At 37.8% G+C, this 24,882-nt stretch overlaps 2 protein-coding genes across 3 annotated transcripts; one reads left to right on the top strand and one right to left on the bottom strand.

Moving 5' to 3' along the window:
• Positions 1-2,263: 2,263 nt before the first annotated feature.
• Positions 2,264-6,406, bottom strand: LOC124644649 (calmodulin-like protein 4). The gene is made up of 6 exons (XM_047184143.1): positions 6,284-6,406; positions 6,173-6,203; positions 5,137-5,250; positions 4,617-4,708; positions 4,060-4,167; positions 2,264-3,280 (listed from the first exon to the last, which is right to left on the bottom strand). The coding sequence occupies exons 1-6, from the start codon at positions 6,284-6,286 to the stop codon at positions 3,179-3,181; spliced, it is 450 nt and encodes a 149-aa protein (XP_047040099.1). The 5' UTR covers positions 6,287-6,406; the 3' UTR covers positions 2,264-3,178.
• A 257-nt stretch (positions 6,407-6,663) lies between these two features.
• Positions 6,664-24,035, top strand: LOC124644492 (solute carrier family 25 member 44). 2 transcript variants are annotated; one of them, XM_047183901.1, is made up of 9 exons: positions 6,664-6,849; positions 17,931-18,527; positions 18,900-19,051; positions 19,721-19,810; positions 20,362-20,442; positions 20,994-21,035; positions 21,666-21,849; positions 22,826-22,953; positions 23,788-24,035. In XM_047183901.1, the coding sequence occupies exons 2-9, from the start codon at positions 18,347-18,349 to the stop codon at positions 23,980-23,982; spliced, it is 1,053 nt and encodes a 350-aa protein (XP_047039857.1). In that variant the 5' UTR covers positions 6,664-6,849; positions 17,931-18,346; the 3' UTR covers positions 23,983-24,035. The 2 variants fall into 2 exon arrangements, with proteins under 2 accessions (XP_047039857.1, XP_047039856.1); XM_047183900.1 differs by lacking the exon at positions 20,362-20,442 and having other exon boundaries at positions 20,913-21,035.
• The last annotated feature ends 847 nt before the right edge of the window (positions 24,036-24,882 follow it).

Below are 24,882 nucleotides of genomic sequence, written 5' to 3'. Positions count from 1 at the left end.
ATCTAATTCGGACTTGAAGTTTTTTGTATCGTTTTCACGATTGGACTCGACATGAGAATGTGATATTTTGGATGCAGTTCTCGGGCTATTGCTTGAGGATGATGATGAGGATGACGAGGACGGACATACAGTTCGCTGCTTGCATTCAGTGTTTAGAAACTCCCTGAAATTTCTTTTCAGTGACATGTAAAGAGCTGCTGGTGTCATAAGATTATCCAAATCACTTGCAATTTTATCAAATAAAGGGTCATTCAGTTTAACATCCAGTAGTTTGTCGGCATATTTCATAAAAACTTCTCTCTGTTTTGATTTCTCAATAATAGATTTTCGTCCAGCTTTACCCATTTTTGCTGCAATAAAAGCAATTGATAATATAATACAAAGGTTAAACATCCGTTGCCTGCATCACAAACGAAATATACATACTGAGGTACTACAAATTATTGCTATGTAAGTAGGTACATATTAAAGGCAAGAACTTTTCTTAATTAATAATTTTATAACGAAGAAAAGTCGTCGTTATTTGACAGACAAAGATGCAGCGACTTATTTTAAAAAGATTTCGGTCACTAACGGTCAGCACTTCTATGAAAGAAGTGTGCAATTATATTTTGCAGCTAAATTAAAAGCTAATGTAAGTTATTAAGCTAAGAATATTTTTAAGAGATGACCACTTTTGAAGTGAAATGAAATCACATTAAAATGTGGCAGAGACTTCATGAATTTCATGTCGTTTTATATATACTTAATAATTATAAGGACACAGTTTATTACTTTATACAAGTCATCATAAAATTGAAAAAAAAAATAAACTTACCGCAGTCGATTTGGATCCCTCTGCAATACACTTTTTGGTGGTGAGTTCCAACATACAGTGGGCACAACTGATAACTAAGCACTTTTAGACACTTCTGGATTTATAATGATAATTGTCTCAGTAACTTAGTAGTATGAAAATCACGGGAATTAAATACGTACGAGTACCTGTACACTTCAAAATTCAGCACAGGAATTTATTTGCAACAAAAAAATATCGTTTTTTAAACCGCTTGCGACAAATATTTTTAACAATAGATTGAAAACAAAAGAGATTATTTTTCTGGAATCGTTCCCATCATAAAACACCTGCGGAAAGTTAATGAAACTATTTTTTTATCAGTAAATGGGTACTTTAAAGAATTAAGAACAATGGACATCAATATGACCGCAAAACGAACCGCATATTTGTTCAGAATACAAAATTAACAACATGCCTTTGTACTAATGTAATCATGGTACTCTACTAGTATGCACTCTCCCTAAAAAAATAAGACGTGAATAACGAAAATTTCGAATATGTGAAAATGCATGGACACCCTACTCTCATACAGTTTCATACCACTGTGTTTTTGTAAATATCTCCTAAAATATGAATGCTGCAGTTAAATTCGCTATATTTATTCAAACTAGGCTACGTTACCCATCGATTAGTACTCTAATTAAGCTTAAACCTACTTTTAATAACGAGAAAAACGAAATTGTATTTTAGGCATATTGTCGTCCGCGCGGCCAACTAAAAACGACTCTAACATATTATTGAACCTACTTTCTAGTATTTTTTTGTCTTTTTTCGCTGTAACAAATTAAAGACTAATTTTCTATACACATTAGCCTCTATTAATTTGGTACCTATGGTGATATACTTACCTACTCATAACCTGAAAACTTAACATTGCATAACTTTTTGTTTATCTACGTTTTGACCTTTTTTTATTTTTGTAACAAATTTAACAAATTAAGACCTTTCTTTTGATGTATCATTCGTCTATCTGCATTGTATAGTTTCTGAGTAATCACGGGCGATGACTACGGCAAGTGGCGGTTCTAGCGGCCAACTGTTCTTTGTCATAGCGTCTTGGTTTTTTTTGTAACAAATTCAGGAAAAGAGGAGTGAAAAGTAACAAATTACTACTAATTCCTGGCAAAGTTTCATCAAAAATTATGAGGTGGCCGCGCGGTCGAAATGGACACGTTTTTGCTGGATCACAAATATTCACTACCTACTAGCTGTTTCACTCGCGTCCCGTGGGAACTACTGCCCGTACCGGGATAAAATATAGCCTATGTTATTTGGGAACAGTGTAGCGCCCCAACAGTGTAAGAATTTTTCAAATTGGCTCTGTAGTTTCGGAGCATTCAGGGTGCAAACAAAAAATGTTAGTAAAGATTTAATTAACTAATGGGATATCCTTAAAGGTCAGGAAAATTAATTCAAACAAACATGGAATTTAAAGATAGGTTTATTCAATACTTTCTTATAAATAAAACATTAAATATAACAGTAAAATATTGAAATAGTAATATTATTTAAAACATTGGACGGCACAAATATTTAAAAACATATACGGAATGCTTCAAATTGTAGGTACATTCACAATAGACACGATTGTATAAAAATACTAATAAATATTACCAAGCCCTAACTCATTACAAAATTTTTAAGTTAATTAAATTGATAAAATAGTGTTTTTTCTTAAAAAGTTATAGCTAATACATATTTTTACCCCCATAGCTACATATATCAAGAAAAGCAGAAAAAAAGGTTCTATTAGCGCCAACAAATTAATTGTAGGTAGGCCTATTATTTAATAAATAAACGATATACTTGTTCAAAATAATAATTATATGCAAGACAACCTTCATTTTTTGTTCAATTGGCTTTTAAACTAAAATTTATATTAAAAAAATACTACCCCATGGTCCCAACCCGCGTATCGTGGGAATCTATCTGCGATCTAGATAAGCCCTTCTCGGGTTTTTTGACTATCTGTGATCATATGTACTTATCTGAAATTTGTTCAGTAGTTTTGGCGTGAATGCATTACAGACAGACAGTTATTTTTAGGCCCAAGTACAGTACACCAACAACATACACATCAGTTTTCTCAAAACAACTGTTCTGTTTTCTATAAATTTTCACGTTCAAGTATCAAAGTATACAATTGTTTTAAGAAAAACAGATGTTTATTTTGTGATTTTGGGCCTTAGTACGGATATTAAACTGTTGAAAAAAATATATAAAAGGTGATTGGCCCGCAGCGCATCGCGTCATAGCCGTCACTCGGGATTGGTTCTTTGCTAATAAATCACTTCTGCGCAGATGTAGGTCAGCGCTCAAGATTCGTGCCGATGATTCTATTTAGTAGTAGTCAGGCACGGGTGCGCAGGCTATCTTCACAAAATCCTCATAGCGAACTGTGCCGGTGTTCGTCACATTCGCTTCTCGGAATATATTGTCTACCTGTAGAGAAAAGCAAAGTAGATTTAAATAAAAAAAGTTTGTATGTATTAATGTATTTTGAAACAGCGTCCATGGAAGATTTTTTTTGTGCAATATGTGTATCAAATATGAGGTTTCCAAAATATAATATCACTAAAAAAAAATTGCCGATTTCCCGCGGTTTCTCTCGCTTCCCGTGGGAACTACTGCCCATATCGGGATAAAGTACATGTTACTGTGACCAGTGCCGGTTTTAACGCTACCAGCGCCCTGGGCGAGATTTGTACGGCGCCCCCCAACTGCAATTCAAACCCATACGAAAAACAGAGAGACATGGATTCACCGATTGCGCAAGCGAAGCGAGCGCGATTTTTATTTTATAGTTAACAAGTCAAAGCAAAAATTACGTAAAATGTAGCCCAATCGTACATAAGTTATTGCAGTTGGTGAATGCAACAATACGGGAACATGGCTTCTGATTACGCGAGCGAAGCGAGCGCGAAATTTTTTGTTATATTTTAGAACTCAAAACAAAAATTATAATAGCCCAAACCTACATAACTCTTTGTTGGTGTTGGCGCCTATGTATTAAAATATTGGGACTTAAAGTAGTACCGCAAATAATTAAGTTCATATGGAAAATAGAAGTTAAAGAACTTAAAAACGACGCTACCTTTTTGCTAGGATAAAAAAAATAATTTTTTTATCCTAGTTTTCAAATCGGTAGTTTCAGAATCTATTTATACCAAGCAAACAATTCAATTTTCTCTCATATATTAGTGTAGACTGTAGATTATTACCTCTCTAGCAGACAGGCCTTCACCCCAGTTCTGCAGCAAGTTCCTTAACTGGCGCGCCGGTATCACGCCGTTCTTCTCCGCGTCACCGGCCTTGAAGGCGTTTACTACCTGTAAGAAGAGGGAATAAGGAAATAAGGTAAAAAAGAAAAATTTACTAGAAAATGTCTTTACTTTATTTCAGCTAGCACAAGCTGTGTCTTACAGTTTTACTTAGGAACATTACTATGTATGTACATGCGAATAGGAACTAGCCTGAGTAATATCTAACACTGAAATTTTTTTTCTAATTGGACTAGTAGTTCCTGTTAGCATGCTTAAGCTAATAAACCTTCCTTAGCTTTGTAATATTAAGTTCATGTGAATGTTAAAAACACTATGTTTTTTTGCAGTCCTCCATATAGTTAGGGAGACTATGAGTTACTTGTAAACAAAAGTAATTGGGGAAAAAATAACATATACACAACTTGGATTACATGGACATGAATAAAATTAAACAGTTTTGAAAATACATGTGTTGGCTTATTGAAATGTACTAATTAAATAGTCTTTATTCTTACCTCATTGGGAAGGTTTTCAGCTCTGGAATGTATGTGCATTACTTCTAAGAAATCAGCAAAGGACATCTTGCCACCTTTACCCTTCAAATATCCTGGAAATAAGTAACAGAAAGATAAGAAAAAAATGCAACAATAAGGAATTTATAAGTTATTTCAAATGATAAGTTTCTCAATTTCTAAAGGTTGACAAACAATGTAATGTTTATCGGAATTGATTCAGCTACACTAAATTAAATGGCCTGTAAATGAAGCGGTTCATTTTTTTACAAATAACTTAGCAATTTTGGTAATCTTTAGAATTAAATCAGCTATTTGAAGTCACATGCTGTAAAAAATATATATATTTCCATTCTGACAGACATGTGTTGCTGGGGAATTATCTTCCCTACTTCTTCTTCCTAACAAAAACACATAGGTAGTGGTGAAGGGCAGGCTTTATGGGGACTGTCTTAAACTTGACAATCAAAAAGTGCTAATTATCAGCCTACTTTGAATTAATGATTTTTATATATTTTCTTACCAGCTAACTCCTGTATGGTCGGGCTCATGCCAAGAGACCGCATGACTACGGTCAGCTCATCCAGGGAAGTGATCTGACCAGATCTTGCAAACAGGTAGAAGCATTCACGGAACTCTGAAATTAAATGTGTTTGATTTTTATTTTGTTTGATGTAGCTAAACCTTGGACGACCCCTTCCTCTCTTTTCTTCAACCTTCCCTTCCACGATGTTTTTGATAAAATCGTTGTGACGTATAAGGTATCCCATCATCAAAATTAAAGAAAACGTGAAGGTTGTGACGTATAAGGAAGTTCAGGAGTTGGCGCTAGATAGGAGTAAATGGAAGGAGCTGCACCGACAAGAGCTGGACTCTTAAATTAATGATGATGATGATTTTTATTATATTTGTTTGATTTTTGTTAATAATGGTGATTAGCTTGATCCCTCTCCGTGTGAGAGGAGGCATGTGCCCAGCAGAGGGACAACAAAAAGGCTGATGATTATGATACATGTTCATTTTAAATAGGTTTTGTTTTAACTTTCCAAGAAGTATCGCTTAAATAAAGATTTACAATTAGAACAAATATTTAAACCTGGAGATTTTGCATCACTTGATGTATCATTTAAATTATCATCTCAGAAATTATATTTATTGCTTATCGTAAGGGGCTAAGCGGCGCTGGGTAGATTATTTTTGGCGCTTTTGTTATAGCTTTTTCCTAGGATAGTTTTCGTCTTTATTGTAAATATTTGGTGCGATGTACTTATCTTAATTTATTAAAAAGTTGATAGTATATAGGAATTTAAATTATTTAGTAGATTATCTAACAGCCTTCTATCCTACTTTCTAAATAATATCTAACTTTACCGTTACTATGTCAACAGACTAACAAAGTAACTAAACTACCTGTTTTAAAATACTTAGCGAAGTTTAACATCATAAGTAATGATTTCAGAAGTTAGTATAGAGGTAAATACAACAAATAAATGCATATTTGGTAGAGGAATAATGGATTTTTATCTAAAAATCTAATCTTAACGATAAGTAGCACATACCATCTATATCCTGTTCCTTGAAATAGCGAGCCTGTAACGAATAAACAGGTTTTAGATGGTTACTACTTAGTAGTTTAGGTCTTAAGGAACTTATAAATACCTAATACTCACCATTTTTCTTTAGTTTAAGAGAATATTTTAGTTTACAAAAAGTAAAAACTGTAGAGACAAGCAAAGTTGCAGAAAGTTTTGACAGTTTTATGTCACTGTCAAATTCTGGCGCAGTCTGCGTTTCAGGTCCCGGAATGCAGACATGTTCATATTTTTAACAGTAAAGGCGTGACCATATCACACCGTGCAAAGATATTATTTTTGGCAGATAGTCCCTAACCCTTTTCTATATGTAATACAAGTCTCATATTTAGCCATTGTTACGCAGATTTTTACAAATAAAACTATGATATTTTCTTTTACAGTTCTATGTGTTTTTCTATTTAAAGAAACGCCTTTCTTGGCTGAAAAGACCACTTACCAAAACGAAAACTTTTAATAGTCTGCGATCCAACATGGGCGACCAATCAGCTGACACATCTGAAGGCATATTTTTCCATGGTGAAATTATCTAAATTGGGTGAATTATTACATAAAACCTGTTCCCGAACAGTTTTCAGTGATAACCTAGTTATTCGAGTGGTTAATTAGCCAACATCTCTTATGGATAACGAGATTTACTTCGCGTAAGTACGAATACGCTGTACGTAGGAAAATTAGATTAATTTCCGCATATATTCTATGTTACCTTGTACTTGAAATAGATAAGGCTATTATATATGTTCTTTGACCGTGGTATAACTGATTTAGGCCAAGTTATTTATATAAAAACTGGGAATTTGTAAATATTGATTTTCATACTCATTTTTCTGAGCATGCTTAAATCAATTACGTAGTTATCCAAAAATCGTGATTGCGCACGGAAAAGTGTGAATATTTTTATTAATTTGTCCTTTTTATGACTTACAATAGATGATTTGGTCGGAAATATAAAGATTTGATACAATTTACAAGGTTATTACTAACTTATTACATGAAAAACAGTCTTTCGAAGTATTGATTTGTAATACTCAGGCAGTATGACATACTGTTACTGTTACAGCCTTTTTTTTTTTTTTTATCGTCCCACTGCTGGGCACAGGCCTCCTCTCACATGGAGAAGGATTGAGCATTAATCACCACGCTTGCTCAATGCGGGTTGGTGATTACAGACTTTATAGTCCAGGTTTCCTCAAGATGTTTTCCTTCACCTTTATATCAGCCATTGGTGTCTAAGATATACTTAGAAAGTACATACAAACTTAGAAAAGTTGCATTGGTACTTGCCTGACCTGGAATCGAACCCACGCCTTCATACTCGAGAGGTTGGTTCTTTACCCACTAGGCCACCACGACGTTAAACATACACACACATAACTTACAGTTAATATTTAATAAACTTAAAAGTTAACTTTCAAATTCTAATAGATTTTAGTATTCTAAAGTTCAATAACATGGAGAAAATTATTCTGTTTTACATAGAGGAAATGGTCAATATATATAGGTTATCAATATGATGAAATATTATTATATTTAGTTATCAATCATGAAATTGAATATAATAAAGGTATGCTTCTTTGTCTGTCTATTATACACCAGTAAATTAATTATGCTGATATCTCATTTCTATAGAAACTTAGTAACCAAACAGGATATTTCAGGATTATCATTTACAATAATAAATATTACCTAAAGATTTTTATTCATTTATTTAAACTTTATGCCACAAAAACTTTACATAGGTGGACTTAATGCCATAGGCATTCTGTCCAGTCAACCTTAGATATGTGAGTAGATTAGGGTCATTTCGCCTGTTCGCATCCATTTAGTGCAGTTGGCAAGTTTGACGGCGATAATAAAAATGCCCCAGCACTCATTTCTATGACAAATTTGTGTAATGTATTCATTATATACTCTATTTTAAGATTAACTTTCAGTTGTATTAGAAATATCTTTCGTTTTCTATTTAAATAGGTAAACTTCAGAATTAGGCGTTTTACCCAGTTTGTGTCCGCAAAATCCAAATCGGGTCCACCCATGGTCCAGTTCGCGTCCAGTAGCTTAGAAAAGGAATATAGGGGTGAAATTTTTAAGAATTAATAAAGAAAGATTGTATTTGATCAATTTCTTTATTTAACAATAAACTTAATTAGAGACGGAACGCAAACGTCAACGTCAATGTCGGAATTTTTTCTCTCCCAAAATCTTTTTGATAAATAATTATAATTTACATATATATTTGATAAACAAAACACTGAAATTCACGTTAACAATAACATAATACCATGACTGGCAAAGAAACACCTATGTATATCGAAAATCAAGAGACACATCGGCAGAGAGATGTAAGGAGAGAACAGTAAGTTCAAAATGTTGACGAGAGCGGCCCGCCTACGCGCACGACTACCATCTCCGGGATCGTCGCTCAGCTCCGCCTCGCCGCCGCCGGGCCCTGGACCACTAGAAACACCGGCGGCTGCAGTAGCGTCGAGCTCGAGCGACGAATACTTTTCCCCGCCAACGTCGCCACCACCTGTACGTCGACAGCGGAGACGCCGGCCACCGACGGGCTTGGGATCGGGGGACCATCAGGTCCCTAGCAGGGTCCCCGCTACCGGTGGTTGTGTGCAGCGCATGAGATGGACTCTAAGAATGAACGAGAACGTCATGCGCGCATACTACGGATCCACAGAGGGAGGAACTAACCTCACTGCGTACCGTGATAGGATGCTGTCTCTGTTCCAGGTGCTTGAGCCAGCCGTCAACGTATCGGCCCAACGACTGTCGGATCAGGTGCGGGTTATTCAGCGCAATCACAGACTGGACGACGCCGCACTTGATCGGCTGCGCTTAGAGATGCTGAGCAGCCCTATGGTCACCACCTCGTCACAGGCCGCGGTGCCACCGCCACCTTCAGGCGGAGTCACACCGCGGTCCAATCTCGTTGAACGGGATGAGGACGATAGGGTTGTAACGGTAAGTACTCAGTGCAACGAACGCTTGAGGAGTGCTCTGGAAGATGCGATTCAGGAGTTTAGGTACTCACCCGTCGAAAACCGACCGCGACTACCTCGCTTGCCTATGCACAGACAGAATAGGGCGTTGGTGTGTGCTCTGGATTCGCTGTTGGAAAAATATTTTGAAAACAGCGAAGACCTCCTTGATACACACTCAATTATGTATTGCTCGGCTGTTGCTGCATGTCGTGTAGCTAATGTCAAATTCCCTGACAGTAACAGAGCTACACGACCAAAATCAGCGGTACCAGCTTGGCAGTGCAGGATTGAGCGTCGTATCGAGGGGGCCAGAGTACTCATTGGCAAACTATATTGCTTCAGGGAGGGTAATACCCGACCACGGGTGATGCGCTTTGTGAGGCGTGCATTCCTGGGGACTGGACTCAGTTCTCATGAATATATGCCGCGTGTCACGGAGCGCATCGACTTCCTGAAGCAAAAAGTCTGTGCATGGGCGAGCCGTATTCGAAGGTATAAACGACGGGTAGAACGTTACACCCAGAATCGTATGTTCCAGAGTGATCAAAGATGGGTATATAGAACTTGGGAGCAACCTGAGCAATGCGTGATGGACGGGAGCCGACCGGATGATGGTGCCACAAACATGTTTTGGCGCAACCTCTGGTCGACGCCCGTATTTCACGAGGAGGGTGACTGGACACGTGATGTTGAACGGGAGTGTGAACAAATACCAGAAATGGAGGAGGTCAATATTACCTCCTCCGACGTAGCCTGTGCAGTTCGTCCGATGCAAAACTGGAAATCACCAGGACCGGATGGACTGCACAATTTCTGGTTAAAGTGGCTGCAAAGTTCGCACCCCTGTTTAGCATCACAGTTTCAGTCATCCTTAGAAGCCGGGTCGCTCCCACAGTTTCTAACAACAGGAGTTACCCATCTGCTCCATAAATCAGGCAGTACCGCGGAACCCAAAAATTATAGACCGATCACTTGTTTACCGACGGTCTATAAACTTCTTACATCTATTTTGAGATTAAAAATAAACCAACATATTGAAAAGTATTCAATTATGTCAGTTTCTCAAAATGGATGTAGGAAGGGGTCCCGTGCTACTAAGGAGCTGCTCCTCACTGATATGGTCATCAGCCAACAGGTTCGGCGATCCCGAAAGAATTTGTCGTCATGTTGGATAGACTATAAGAAGGCCTACGACTCGGTCCCCCATACATGGCTTAAGAGGGTACTGGAGTTGTATAAAATAAATACAACTCTACGCGCCTTTCTTGAGTCATGTATGGAGCAATGGAGAACGGTTCTTCACTATCCAGGATGTAGACAAATTGAAGGGACCGGCGATCCTATTAAGATCGAGCGGGGAATATTCCAAGGTGACAGTTTGAGTCCACTTTGGTTTTGCCTGGCCTTGAACCCTTTAAGCACATTGCTAGAGGGTTCGGGGCTGGGCTATCCTTTGCGGAGAGGGGGTCAGGTTATATCCCATTTGCTTTATATGGATGATCTGAAACTATTTGCCACCACGGAACTGCAGCTGATGAAGCTACTGAAGATCACTGAAAATTTCAGTAGTTGCATCAGGATGGAGTTCGGTGTGGACAAATGTGCAGTCATGCATGTAAAGCGAGGGGGAATTGTGGAATCTGAGGGAGTACAACTCTCAGATTCTATAAACCTGAGATCACTCTCCGCAAACGATACATATAAATACTTGGGTATGGCGGAGGGGTTAGGCATCAATGTGGCTGACATGAAACAGTCATTACGGGAGCGTTTCTTTGGCCGCCTGAATAAGGTTCTAAAAAGTTCCTTATCAGGCGGCAACAAGGTTCGCGCCTATAATGGTTGGGTCATGCCAGTCCTGATGTACTCCTTCGGCATACTCAAATGGACTCAAACTGAATTGGATGCCTTGGATAGGAGAGTCCGCACACTGCTGACCGCAGAACGAATGCATCACCCACGATCGTCGGTGATGAGACTGTACATCCCACGGAAATGTGGAGGCCGAGGCTTTTTAAATGCAAAGACGCTCCACAACCGTGAGGTGTGCAGTCTCAGAGAATATCTTCTCAAAAGCGACGTGGGTATGCATCGTGATATGGTAGCAGTGGACAAAGGACTCACCCCGCTATCGTTGGCAAATGAGAACTGGCGCAGACCTGTGGTACTATCTACCCATGATCGCAAGGGGGTATGGCAGAGCAAACAGCTACACGGACGCTTCTTCGGGGCTCTTCATGGCCCCGATGTAGACTTCAATGCGTCCGTAGCTTGGCTACGCTTCGGTGACCTATTTGGAGAAACCGAAGGGTTTGTATGTGCAATTATGGACGAAGTTATCCTGACGAATAACTACCGGAGGTATATTATGAAAGACGGGACGGTTGACATATGTCGGGCATGTCACCATCCGGGTGAGTCTATCAGACATATTATATCTGGTTGTTCTCGTTTGGCTAACGGTGAATATTTGCACAGGCATAACCAAGTGGCCAAGATCATCCACCAGCAGCTTGCTCTGCAGTACAAACTTGTAGATCTTGAGGTACCGTACTACAGGTATGCGCCCGACCCAGTTCTCGAAAAGGACCATATCACGTTGTACTGGGATCGATCTATCATCACTGACAGGACTATTTCAGCCAATAAGCCTGATATAGTGGTGATAGATCGATTAGCGCGCCGCGCGATGATAGTCGATGTCGCCGTCCCGCATGACGAGAACCTCGTGAAAGCTGAGAAAGAGAAACAAATGAAATATCTTGACTTAGCGCACGAGGTTGTCGCCATGTGGGATGTCGACACGGCTGTTATTGTGCCGATTGTCATTACGGCCAATGGTCTAATAGCCAAGAGCCTCGACGAACACCTCAGGAGGCTCTCGTTGGGCGGCTGGATCAAGGGACTGATTCAGAAGGCAGTACTCCTTGATACGGCACGTATTGTGAGGAGGTTTCTGTCTCTGGGACCCTAACCACCGGTACCTTGGACCCTGTGCCCGATATCGGTGGCAACCTATTTTTTATATTTTTAAATGTTTTTTATTTTTATACTTAATATTTAAAAATGTAAATAATATGTTTGAAAATAAATAAATGTCAAGAAAAAACTTAATTATTAAAAATCAACATTTTCATCATTTAAAATTCTCTTTAAAAATAAAAATAATTCTTCTCAACATTGGTTTAAGTAACTTAAAATTAGGCAATTAATTTTGAAACTTGAAAAATAAACAGTAATCAGTTCTGTTAATTATACCCTAAAATCACAGGGAAAGACCCGCCTTGATTATAGTAAGTTTTTGGCCATATTAAATTAACAAAACAATATAACAATTTTGTCTAAACATACAACTAAAAGAATTGTTGAGTCAATAAATTATCAGACAAGGTAGCATATTCTTTGCATATTTTTTTATCGATTTATTCTTTTCTCGAATATCATTTAATGCTTTCTTTAAATCTTCTTCTGTGTATGTTGTCTTTTCCTTCTTTTTTCCTGTATCCGAAGAACTTATCTTAAATGAAATTACTTAATATATTAAGATTAAACAGTACATTTTTTATTAAATATTTAATTATAACCACGTATATACCTTAATAAAAAAATAGAAAAATTATAATTTAATTATAACCACGTATAAATCTTAATAAAAAAATGTACTGTTTAATCTTAATATATTAAACAGTACCTATGTTTTAATTATTTTTTATAAGCAAGTATTTAACGAAAACAGTGGACGCAATTTGGTTTATTATTATAGAGGATAGTTTTAGTTCGCGTCCATTGTGGACGCAAAGTGGAAGTTTTGTAAAATTCGATGTATTAATTCGCGTCCACCTTATTTTATTTGTTAAATATAAAAAACATTACCAAATTCATAAAAAAAACATTATACCTTTATTCATCATTAAACTGTAGAAATAGCGCATACCTGTTCGACATATACATCCACTAACACTTGCGACTGTCCGACTATACTGAGATCTGTACACACTAAGTATCTGGGTGTATATATTGACAATCATCTTTCATGGAAATACCACCTGACTAATGTTACTGGCCGCGTACGTAAGATGATATACATCTTCAAAAAATTACGTTATTCCGCTGACCTTGACACTCTAAAATCAGTATATTATGCACTATGTCAATCTATTATAACATACTGCATATCTGTCTGGGGTGGAGCTGCGAAATCGTATCTTTTGCCTCTAGAGCGAGCTCAAAGAGCAGTCCTAAAGGTTATGACATTTAAACCGTTTAGATTTTCTACAGCCCAATTATATCAGGAATGTAAACTCCTTACTGTCAGACAGCTCTTTGTGCTGGAAACAATCTGCAGAAAACATGTAGGTCTGGGATATGACATTCAAATCACAAAAAAGCGTCGAGCTCGTCAGGTCTGTCAAGCCCAAAGGTTTAGGAGTGCCTTAGCAGCGCGCAATCACAGGGTTTTAAGCTGTCACTTATATAATATTGCTAATGAATACTGCAATATCTATCCTCTAACTAAATTACAATGCAAGAAAAAAGTTACCACATGGCTCTTGTCCAAATCTTATGAAGATACTGAGAATTTGATTAAAATAAATAAACTATAAACCGATGTCGTATAAAAACATGGTATATATTATCACAAGACACACACCCACACCGCTATTCAATCACACACACATACCATTACTCATTCACACACTCACACACACACATACCATTACTCACTCACACACACACATACCATTACTCACTCACACACAAACACACACACCCACAAACACACACACAAACACACATTATGACAAATCTACGATTCACGCTAACTATCTGTGGAAATCAATAACGAGAGCCCTGGTACCCATACCACAAGTTAAATCTTATTTTGGGTACCAGTGTTCAACAAAATTATTGTACATGAAGATTGTTATAACTGATGTGTGTTTTCCCTTGTGTGTACCTTTTTTGAGTCAATAAACTATTTTATTATTTTATTATTATTATTAGCTATCTATCCTAAAATTCACATAAAACAATATAAAACTTACCATCAAACACGCCGCTGCACACTAATTTTTATCTAAAATTCAGCGTGTTTGCGCTTTCTTGTTGAAGAGCCTAGATTAATTATTTTTTCTAAAAGGATTGGTTGGACGCACAGAACTTTTATCTATCTGTGAGTGCCTCTTATACATTAACGTATTAGCGGTAATTTTCTTTTTTTGATTGGTGTGTTAATTGACTTGTTTTCGAAGTTTTTTAAAAGGAGATCGGCAAAATGGACGCGAACTGGGCGATGGACGCGAACAGGCGAACTGACCCTATATAGTTATTATAAATTCATAGCAAATATAAATAAACAATCAATACTAAATCTGCCTAGCCTTTTCCCACCTATATTGGTGTTACATAGCTTCTAGTCTAACCGCATGCAGCTGAGTATCAGTGTGCCACAAAGAGCAACTGCCTATTATGACCTCCTCAACCCAGTTACCCGGGCAACCTGATAAGCTAAAATAAATATTGCATCAAACAAATCATGTAGAATTATTGATTGATATATGAATCAGTCTATCAAAAACAATAACTCTCTTTCTGATGAAATTGAGTAGAGACAGGGATTTTTTAACACTTGTGAAATACTAGGTTCTGCTGGTGGTATTGCCCAGAATAGCCTATTATTAGTCTCATAAATAACATAGCATTCTATTGGTGAAAGGACTTTGCAAATAGGACTACAGGTATTTGAGATTAGTGCATTCAAACAATCAAACTCTTCAGTTGCTGTTTTCCCGCGGTTTCGTCCATAACTCATGGGAACTACTGTCTGTACTGGGATAAAATGGAGCCTATGTTACTCGGGAAGAGCGTAGCTTTTCCAACAGTGAAAGAATATTTAAAATTGGTTCAATAGTTTTGGAGCCTCAAACAACAAATGTTTCATTTTTATTATACTAGTGTAGATTAGCGTAAATTAATACAGATTTTCAGTTTTCCTTTGTTTTCTATTAAAGATTAAGTACATATACGACAACGCATTGATTGTCTAATTTCTTGTTGGCTGAGTAACATGTATGTATAGATAGATAACGTCATATAGATAAGATTATATATTATCATTAACCCTGCTTCTATATAAAACTAATAATTTTGAAATATTATAGATAATATTGTTATTAATCGCGCTTACATCAATCTTGTCCAGTCATCTTTAGTAAAATAAAGGGGAAAATCATTTTTTTTGTACCCTAAAAGCTTCGAAACTATTGAACTGTTTTGAAAAATTCTTACACTGTTGGGGCGCTACACTCTTCCCGAGTAACATAGGCTATATTTTATCCCGGTTCGGGCAGAAGTTTCGACAGGACGTGGGTGAAACCGCGAGAAAACAGCTACTCTTGGTAAATTTTGTATAAGACGACTTGTCAAGTTCAATGACCGAGAGAGAACAAAAAGTTGGCTTACAATACAAAACGTCGGTAAAAAATTACTGAGAAATTCGTGATGCGGTATTTACCAAAACGGCTATGACGCAAACTCTGTGAGGCCAATAGTGGTATTTTGTCGTAACGAAACATGATGAACCAATAATATAAAGAATGAAATAGTTATTTGTGTTACAAGTGAGCTAAGTTATTGTTTGCCGCGAGCGAAGATTTGTAACCAGAACCAGCGAAGGGTTCTATTAGAATCACGAGCGTAACGAGTGATTCTAAAGTAGAATCCCGGCTCGAGGGATTCAAAGATACGAGATGCAAAAGTTTGCTGTCTTGAGACACCCGCAACTTTTCACTTCAGCTGCGAGAACAAAATTTTATTCACGTCGAGCGTCTTTTGTTTTTCTTGTGAGGGAAAGTCGATTCTATCTCTGGTAATCGTTTAAACATATGGATAGAATATTAGGACCGGCCCTTATCCGGGTGCCCTTGGGGTTCCTGTAGAGCATACAATTTACAAAGCATGGCAACACATTTCTCTATTTTGTGTCAGAATCATCATCGTCCTCCCGCTCTTATCCCAATTTATTCGTGGTCGGCACAACATTTTTCTCCTTCCATACTCTTCTATCTGCCGTCATCTCACAAGTAACATTCTTTCTAGCCATATCGACTTTCACATAATCGCTATGCATCCCTACTACAATATTATAAATGCGAAAGTAATTCAGTCTGTCTGTTACACTTTCACGTCTAAACCACTGAACTGATTTTAATAAAATTTGGTACAGAGATAGAGTTGACCTTGAGAAAGAACATAGGATAGTTTTTATCCCGGACTTTTGAAGAGTTCTCTTGGAAACGCAATATAACCGAACTCTACGCGGGCGAAGCCGCAGGCGGAAGCTAGTAAATTAGAATCTTTTTAACTTTATCAATATTATCTCATTAGCAAATACTTCCTGCTTGACATGTAAATGCAATTTACTACAATGTATTATGTAAATAATGATAAATAACTTATACTACACTAGCCGTTTCTTGCCATTTTACTCGCGTCTCGTGGTAACTACTGCCCGTAGTCGGATAAAATATAGTTAATATCACTCTCATTCTCTTACTCTTCTCTCTCTCACTCTCTCTCTTTTTAATGGCTAGAAAACCACTGAATCGATTTGAAAATTTCTGTCACTATTGGGAAGCTACACTTTCCCGTGCCTCTACCCGGATATTACCCGGAAAATATTGCCTACTGGCTGTGTGCCCGCGATTTCACCCGCGTCCCGTGGGAATTACCTGGATAAAATATAGCCTATGTTACTCGGGAAGAGTGTAGCGCCCCAACAGGGAAAGAATTTTTCAAAGTTTTCAGTAGTTTTCGCCCCGTTACGGTACGAATAATAAAACGTTTCCTCTTTATCATATTAGTATAGAATAGATAGATAATTTAATTCTCTTCATTATAAGAAGTATAGATATGTTATTGTTTTCGTATGACGACAAAGTACTTGCATAATGATGACAGATTGGAAATAAACACGGTGCGATGTGACGAACTTATAACACGTAATATCATAATTATGTAGAACCGGCTTATTTATAGAACTACTCAATACTGTTTCAACCGTATCTGAAGGGAACTATTTCCGGCATCGGGATAAAATGTAGCCTAAGTCAGAAGACTGGGTAGAAGTAGAAGTAGGTAAAAGTAGCCTAAGATCTATGAAAAATATTTATGCGGAAGACCCATCAAAATTTAAAATTTCTGAAATATTTCTTAAATGAGTTCGTCATAAGTCTTGTGAAGTTCGTCATTATTTAGGTTATGAATGTTACTTAAAAATAATAATATTTTACTTAAGTTTTGGAAAAATATGCTCAAATGTTATTGTCTTAATAAAAAGATTAACAACCTCGTCTTTTTTAAAAGTCGGTTAACAAGGTGGGAATAATCAAAGGTTCAGACATAGATTACAAGTACTTTAAGGATATGTTATGTTGAATTTTGACGACTTCGATGGCGTAGTGGTCACCATGCCGGACTGCCGAACCTGAGGTCCCGGGTACGATTCCCGGTTCGGTCGACATTTGTGTGATGAGCATGTTTGTTGGTTGCGTCTAGGTGTTACAATATGTATTTATGTATATATGTAGCTATATGTAGTTTATCAGTTGTGTTAGCACCCATAACACAAGTTAAATAATAACTTAGCACGGGGCTAACCGACTGTGTGTGAAAAGGTGTCCAGACATTATATTTATTTATTTATATTTATTTTACTTTTTCTGTTTTTGCAGGTCCACTGAGCAGCCGCAGACAGCTGAAAATTAAAACATGGAAGAGCCTATATCTAGGAAAAAAAATAAACTACATTTGGACACAAATAAAATCACTTAGCTAACGCGAAACTGTGTAAAATAAGCTAAAAAATAAATCTAAAAAAAATAAACAAAAAAAAATCTAGCTAATTTAGAGATCTAGTCTCTATAGACATAAACTAAATAGTGAAATTAATAATAAAAAACAAAAAAATATTTATTTTTCGTTAATAATAATTATTGTTATTATACAATTTAGTTGACAGTTGATTCCATTTATAATCTGTATTGAAAATACAATAAAGTTAAAGTTATATAAATATAGTTTTTAAAACTATTTTTTAATGGTTACCAAAGAAAGAATTGTGTAGATTTTAATACCAGTGCGGGATTGGATGTTTTTAAATGTACGAGATTCGATAGGGAGGGTGAAAAATAGTATTTTTGGGGCGGGGGAATGTACCATGGCTGCTACGATGGTTGAAACTCCGCCGCCTCAGCTTATTACGACTATAGAATGGAGTATGATGGACAAGAAGAAGTTTTTTCCGCTTTATACTTTGAGTAGTTTCACAGGTAAGATTTTTATGATATTTTTTAAATTTAATTCGGCCTTTTGACTCACTATCATCCGTTGTTCCGTGACTGTTGTACACAGGGTCTCGGGTTCGATTTCTGGGTCGAGCTGAAATCACCATACTCTGTACAGTTTTAAAGAATTATATTACTATATTAACTTTTTAAATATCATCCTTTCCCGAACCTTTTCGCAACTGTAATGGGATCGGCTTCCAGCTTCCTTCTTGCTTAACTGGATCCAGCTAAGAACCAGTATTTTTCAAGGAGCGATTGCCTATCTGACCTCAACCCCCCTACCCGGACAACCTCTGAGACTTAGAGAGGTAACCAAAAATAAATAAAAACTGAAAAATAACATATTCTTTCCAGTTAGATGCGCACTATACCCGCTGACGCTGATCAAGACGCAGATACAAGTGCAACGCAAGAAGGAGGCTTACAGCGGCGTGGCCGACGCTATATCTAAGATATACAGAAACGAGGGCGTGCCGGGGCTGTATAGAGGTTTCTGGCTGTCCAGTGTGAGTATAAGTATATAAACTGAAAAAATAAAAAAAACAAACAAAGTAAATATAATAAAATGTGTGAGAATTAGAACACCATATAAGAGTCAGTCATCATCATCCACCGAGCCTTTTCTCAACTATGTTGGGGTCGGCTTCCAGTCTAACCGGATTCAGCTGAGTACCAGTGCTTTACAAGAAGCGACTGCCTATCTGACCTCCTGAACCCATTTACCCGGGCAACCCAATACCCCTTGGTTAGACTGGTGTCAGACTTACTGGCTTCTGACTACCCGTAACGACTGCCAAGGATGTTCAATGACAGCCGGGACCTACAGTTTTACGTGCCATCCGAAACACAGTCATTGGTGTCTAAGATATACTTAGAAAGTACATACAAACTTAAAAAAATTGCATTGGTACTTGCCTGACCTGGAATGGAACCCGCGCCCTCACACTTGAGAGGTTGGTTCTTTGCCCACTAGGCCACCACGACTTTGTTTTTTTCAGAGAGAGTCAGTCATTACAAACAACCTAAATTCTCCCTTGAAAACTGGCAGCTGTCAACTGGTCAAAACATTCGATACTCTCTGAACTTTATCTCCGCTTTACACATGACCATCAGCTAACACACTTTCTGTAATAGTCAAATATTATAATATTATTAATGTCTTATTATTTATTCAGTTTCAGATAATATCAGGCATATTCTATATCACGACGTACGAAGAGGTTCGACACGAGCTAGGCAAATATGACGTCAGTCCCAAAATGAAGGTAAATATTACATTCTATTGAATTAAGAAGTTTTTTTGTAATCCTGCCCTGACTATTGAAATATTTAATGACTTTTGCTATTTCCTTATTAGACATGAATTGTTCGGATAATTTTATTTAAAATCTATCCAAGATTAGCATATTTCTCGGTATGAAATCTCATTTTCAATACATATTTTATCCAATTGCCATGAGGGTTTTTTTTTATATTCCTATTTCAGAATACATATTGTATTTGTATTCAATGCCCATGATATTATATCATATTTATCATTGCTTAATGTAATAAATTGTTGCCCGGGTAACTGGGTCGAGGAGGTCAGATAGGCAGTCGCTCCTTGTGGCACACTGGTACTCAGCTGCATGCGGTTAGACTGGAAGCCGACCCCAACATAGTTGGGAAAAGGCTCGGTGGATGATGATGAAGCATATTTCTCTTTTTATTTCCAAATTCCCACATACTATTTCCAGCTAGTTTCAAAATACCACAAAACCCATACTTATGCTACAAATGTTAGGCAATGCATCGCGATTAACATATACTGTTTCAGTCTTTCATAGGTGGCGGGTGTGCGTCCATAGTGGGACAGACTATAATAGTGACCTTCGACGTGCTCAGTCAACATCTCATGGTTTCTTTTCCTTCGGCTAATTTTTATAAGAATCCATTTTTTCATTTATCATCTTCCCAACCTCCTTCCAACTATTTTAGGATCGGCTTCCAGTCTAACCGGGTGCAGCTGAGTACCAGTGTTTACAAGGAGCGACTGCCCTATCTGACCTCATCAACCAGTTACCCGGACAACCCAATACCTCTTGGTTGGACTTACTGGCTTCTGACTACCCGTAACGATTGTCAAGGATGTTTAATGACAGCCGGGATCTACAGTTTATCGTGTCCTCCGAAACACAGTCATTGGTGTCTAAGATATACTTAGGAAGTACATAGAAACTTAAAAAAGTTGCATTGGCACTTGCCTGACCTAGAATCGAACCCGCGTCCTCCAAATTTTTACCCCACTTAAGTTTTTCATCATAAACCCGTAGTTATCTTACAAAAGCGTGTTAGGCAATGCACCGCGATTAACATAGACTGTTTCAGTCTTTCATAGGTGGCGGGTGTGCGTCCATAGTGGGACAGACTATAATAGTGCCCTTCGACGTGCTCAGCCAACATCTTATGGTCCTAGGCCTGGTTAAAGGACGGGGGAATACGAGGAACCCGGTGAGTGGAAAAGTGCAATATTTTTGTATAATGTTAAAAAAAATATTCAGACTTCAGTAGTTTACATAAAAAAAATTACAATAAATAAAAGCGACTTCAATAATGTACCTGACTACCTGACCAATACTGTGCTGAAAACTGTATCAAAATCGGTTTAGTCAAATGTGAGATAATCGCGCGCAAACAAATGTACTGACATGCAGACTAAACTGAGAACCTCCTTATTTTTGAAGTCGGTAAAAAATCGTGTTGTGTTTGGTTTTCATGTTGTAAATTTATGACGAGTTATTTGTCATTTCGATCTACGGCCGTTTCCAATATTCAATTTGCATTTATTTTTCTTACTAGTGATAATAATTTGACATAGCTTGTTCGAGACTAATGTCAGAATTGTAGTTCTAGTAAGTCATCAGATGGGCAGGATATTGGGAACGCTTGTAAGACAAAATAATTCTATTTAAGCTATATGCTCAAGAGCTGGAACTATTATTTTTTATTGATTATCTAGTTGACACATAATTTTAATCAGACTTAATACTACCCCCGACAATAATTGTCCTGATAAAGAGTAGCAAGTTTACTTGGGGTTCTAGCTTAAAATGAATTCTAATCAAAATCCCTTTTCCACAGCAAATGAACCCGCTAGGCCTTGACCTAGAAAAGCGCATGTCCAAAGCAGCCCTAGCTAAAGAGGTAGCGATACGCGTGTACCAACTGCACGGCCCGCTCGGCTACTACCGAGGCTATGCGGCGTCGCTTGCCGCCTATGTGCCCAACTCCGCGCTCTGGTGGGCGTTTTATACGGCTTATCAAGGTTTGTGACGAACTTTGATGACAAGTTTTGATGACGAACTTTTTAGTTGTTGAAGGAATCTTAGCTATTGTAGTGACAAGGTTTAAAGTGGGGTAGGTAATGAATGTTATTAATTGGTATTTTTATATGACTTTCTTTGGTGACGAAATCATTTTTAGTGAATACTAAATAATGTGTTGATCTTTTTAAGTTACATAAAACTTTGTTGATGTAGAAAAGATATTATGTATGTCTAGATCCTGTCATTACTCACCAGGGATAAGCCGATAAGGCTTGCAGAAAGTTTTTCCACTCCCTAGGAACGATCTTAAGCAGTAATAACTTACATAATCTTGTAAGAAGACCGTATATTATCCCACCATTTTTATTCATATTTGAGAAGTGGCATAGTGCATAGTTTAAACCCCATACTATTCCTTTTTAAGCCCTTTATGTACCAGAGCTGTGGTAATACTTCGAACAGTATGTTGTAATATTATCTTTATCGCTGAAGCGAAAACTAGTCGTCATGTGTATTCTGCCCATCCTAACCTACGGCGCTCAGACTTGGTCTTTGACCGAATCTCAGAAGTCCAGGCTAAAAGTATGCCAAAGAAGCATGGAGCGTAGCCTGCTCAGCATACGGCTTAGCGACCGGATACGCAACACCATTATCCGGTCCAAGACGGGCATAGTCGATGTGGGCAATAAGTCTGCAAAGTTGAAGTGGGATTGGGCGGGTCACATCTGTCGAATGCACCCGGACAAGTGGGCCAATATCACCACAAAGTGGATCCCGGAGGATGGAAGGCGACCGAGAGGGAGACCAAGGAAACGCTGGAGGGAAGACTTGGACAGCTTCCTCTCGGACTGGCCCCAAGCAGCGATGGATAGAGAAAAGTGGAAGGCTTTGGGGGAGGCCTTTGCCCAGCAGTGGGACAGCATAGGCTAATTAAAAAAAAAAAATGTTGTAATATATTTTTCTTTTGTTTCATAGATGAGCTACTAAAAATAGCGCCTTCATGGGTGTCGACGCTGCTCATCCAGTGCGCGGCGGGGACGCTCGGCGGCTTCACAACCACCTTCCTGACCAACCCGCTCGATATTGTGCGAGCTAGATTACAGGTCAGTTATAATCATCGGCAAGGATATTGAGCCCTGACCTTCACCTGCGCAGAAGTGATTTATTGGTTTATTGCCTTATGTGTACAGTGCGCAAAGCGATCTTCTGCCGAGAGCTCATTTGTCCGTGTCGATAACTATACCAAGTCTAACTGCGGATTACAATGACCTATCCATCCGTTGTTTTGCGATTGGATATTGAATATTAATGTTATCTTCATATTAAGTAAATCGTTCATTGAAAGTGCGCTAAATGAATTAATTGTTTTTCACGATAAGAGCACTGTGCAGCTGTCTTATATTAGACTAGCTGGTGCCCGCGACTTCGTCTGCGCAGGTTTAGTATTTCGAACAATATGTTTACAAATTGTAGCCTATGTGTTATTCTGATGTATAAGCTATATTATTGTAAAGTTTCATTAAAATCCATTCAGTAGTTTTTGCGTGAAAGAGTATCAAACATCCATACATCCATACATACAAACTTTCGCGTTTATAATATTAGTAGGATGTTATTTGATAAAAGGGACGATTGAATTGGAGGTCGGGTTGAAATAAATATCATGTTGGTTTCACTGTTTTTCTGAGGGAACGTTCGTATTTATGGGGAGAGGAAGTAGATATTTTTCTCTTTACACGGTACACAGCTTTTCCCTTCATTCTATCTTGGGAAATCATAAAGGCTAGCGACTACTCGTGGTTTCATTCTGATCTTTCCAGGCGGTTTTACTTTTACCTGGGTCTTTCAAGCTAGTTTTAAAAACGTTTCCTTTTAAAAGCTGTTCTATTGAGAATCTCATATTATTTTTCCTTAATGTAATGTAATTTCTTTTACAGGTGGAAGGCGTAGGCACCATGAAAGACATATTCAAAGCCCTATGGGCAGAAGAAGGGCTGCTAGGATTGTACTTCAAAGGCTTATCAGCCCGTCTAGTCCAGTCAGCCTGCTTCTCATTCAGCATCATCCTTGGCTACGAGAGCATCAAGCGCGTGGCTCTGAGCGAGGAGTTCAAGCCGCGCGTGCGCTGGTGACGCGACGTCGAGCGCTCGCATCCGCGCCACTCACAATATACATGTGGCCGCGCTATACGCGTTTTATTTGTACCTCACCCTGTAGTTTGTACGAGTGTGTGACGAGTGTGTCAGAAATGTGACGAAAATAATTCTGTTGTGTTATACATAAGTGTACAGGGAGAGTGTGAGTGTGAGATATGTGTTACAGGGAGATTGTGACAAATTATTATTTAGGTGTGACAGTGACAAATATTATTGAGGTGTGACAATGAATAACTTTGAGTGACAAATAACATTTATGTATATTACTGATGAACTTAGTGTGACGAATGTCATTTAGGTCAAAAAAAAAAAATCAAAATAAAAAAAAAAACAAAATCAAAAATCATATATTCAAATTTGGCTGCAAGACAGCACTTTTTGAACGTCAGGAATTTACAATAGACAGCCCCCAAAACGCCCACCCTTCACCACTTCCTATGTGTTTTTGCTGGGAAGAAGAAGTGGCGCAACAAACTCCCCAGCAACACGTGTTTGTCTGTAGGTTAGAAGAACCTTAAACAATGTTGTATGGCAATGACAAACTCAGTGTGACGAATATCATCCAAGTGTGACGAATATAATGTAGGTGTGGCAATAACGAACTCTGTGAAGAATATCATTATAATAATAAATTTAATAGGTGTGAGAATATATAATTATTGTGTGTGATAGTGTTGGTGTGACCAAGTATAATTTTAGTGCGATAAAGAAATAACAAGTTCTCAGTTTCTTTTAATACAAGAGTCATTATCCTCATCCTCCGAGCCTTTTTCCCAACTATGTTGGGGTCGTGTACGTTACCCTGGCCAGATGTTGTCGAAAATGGTCATTTGAATCTTATAGATAATTAGTTGTGCGGCTTCTGTAATTGTTGCG

The sequence above is a fragment of the Helicoverpa zea genome, chromosome 30, assembly GCF_022581195.2.
Source record: "Helicoverpa zea isolate HzStark_Cry1AcR chromosome 30, ilHelZeax1.1, whole genome shotgun sequence".
Classification (NCBI taxonomy): Eukaryota; Metazoa; Arthropoda; class Insecta; order Lepidoptera; family Noctuidae; genus Helicoverpa; species Helicoverpa zea.
Note: the sequence above shows the minus strand (reverse complement) of the source record. Positions and strands in the feature narration are given on the sequence as shown.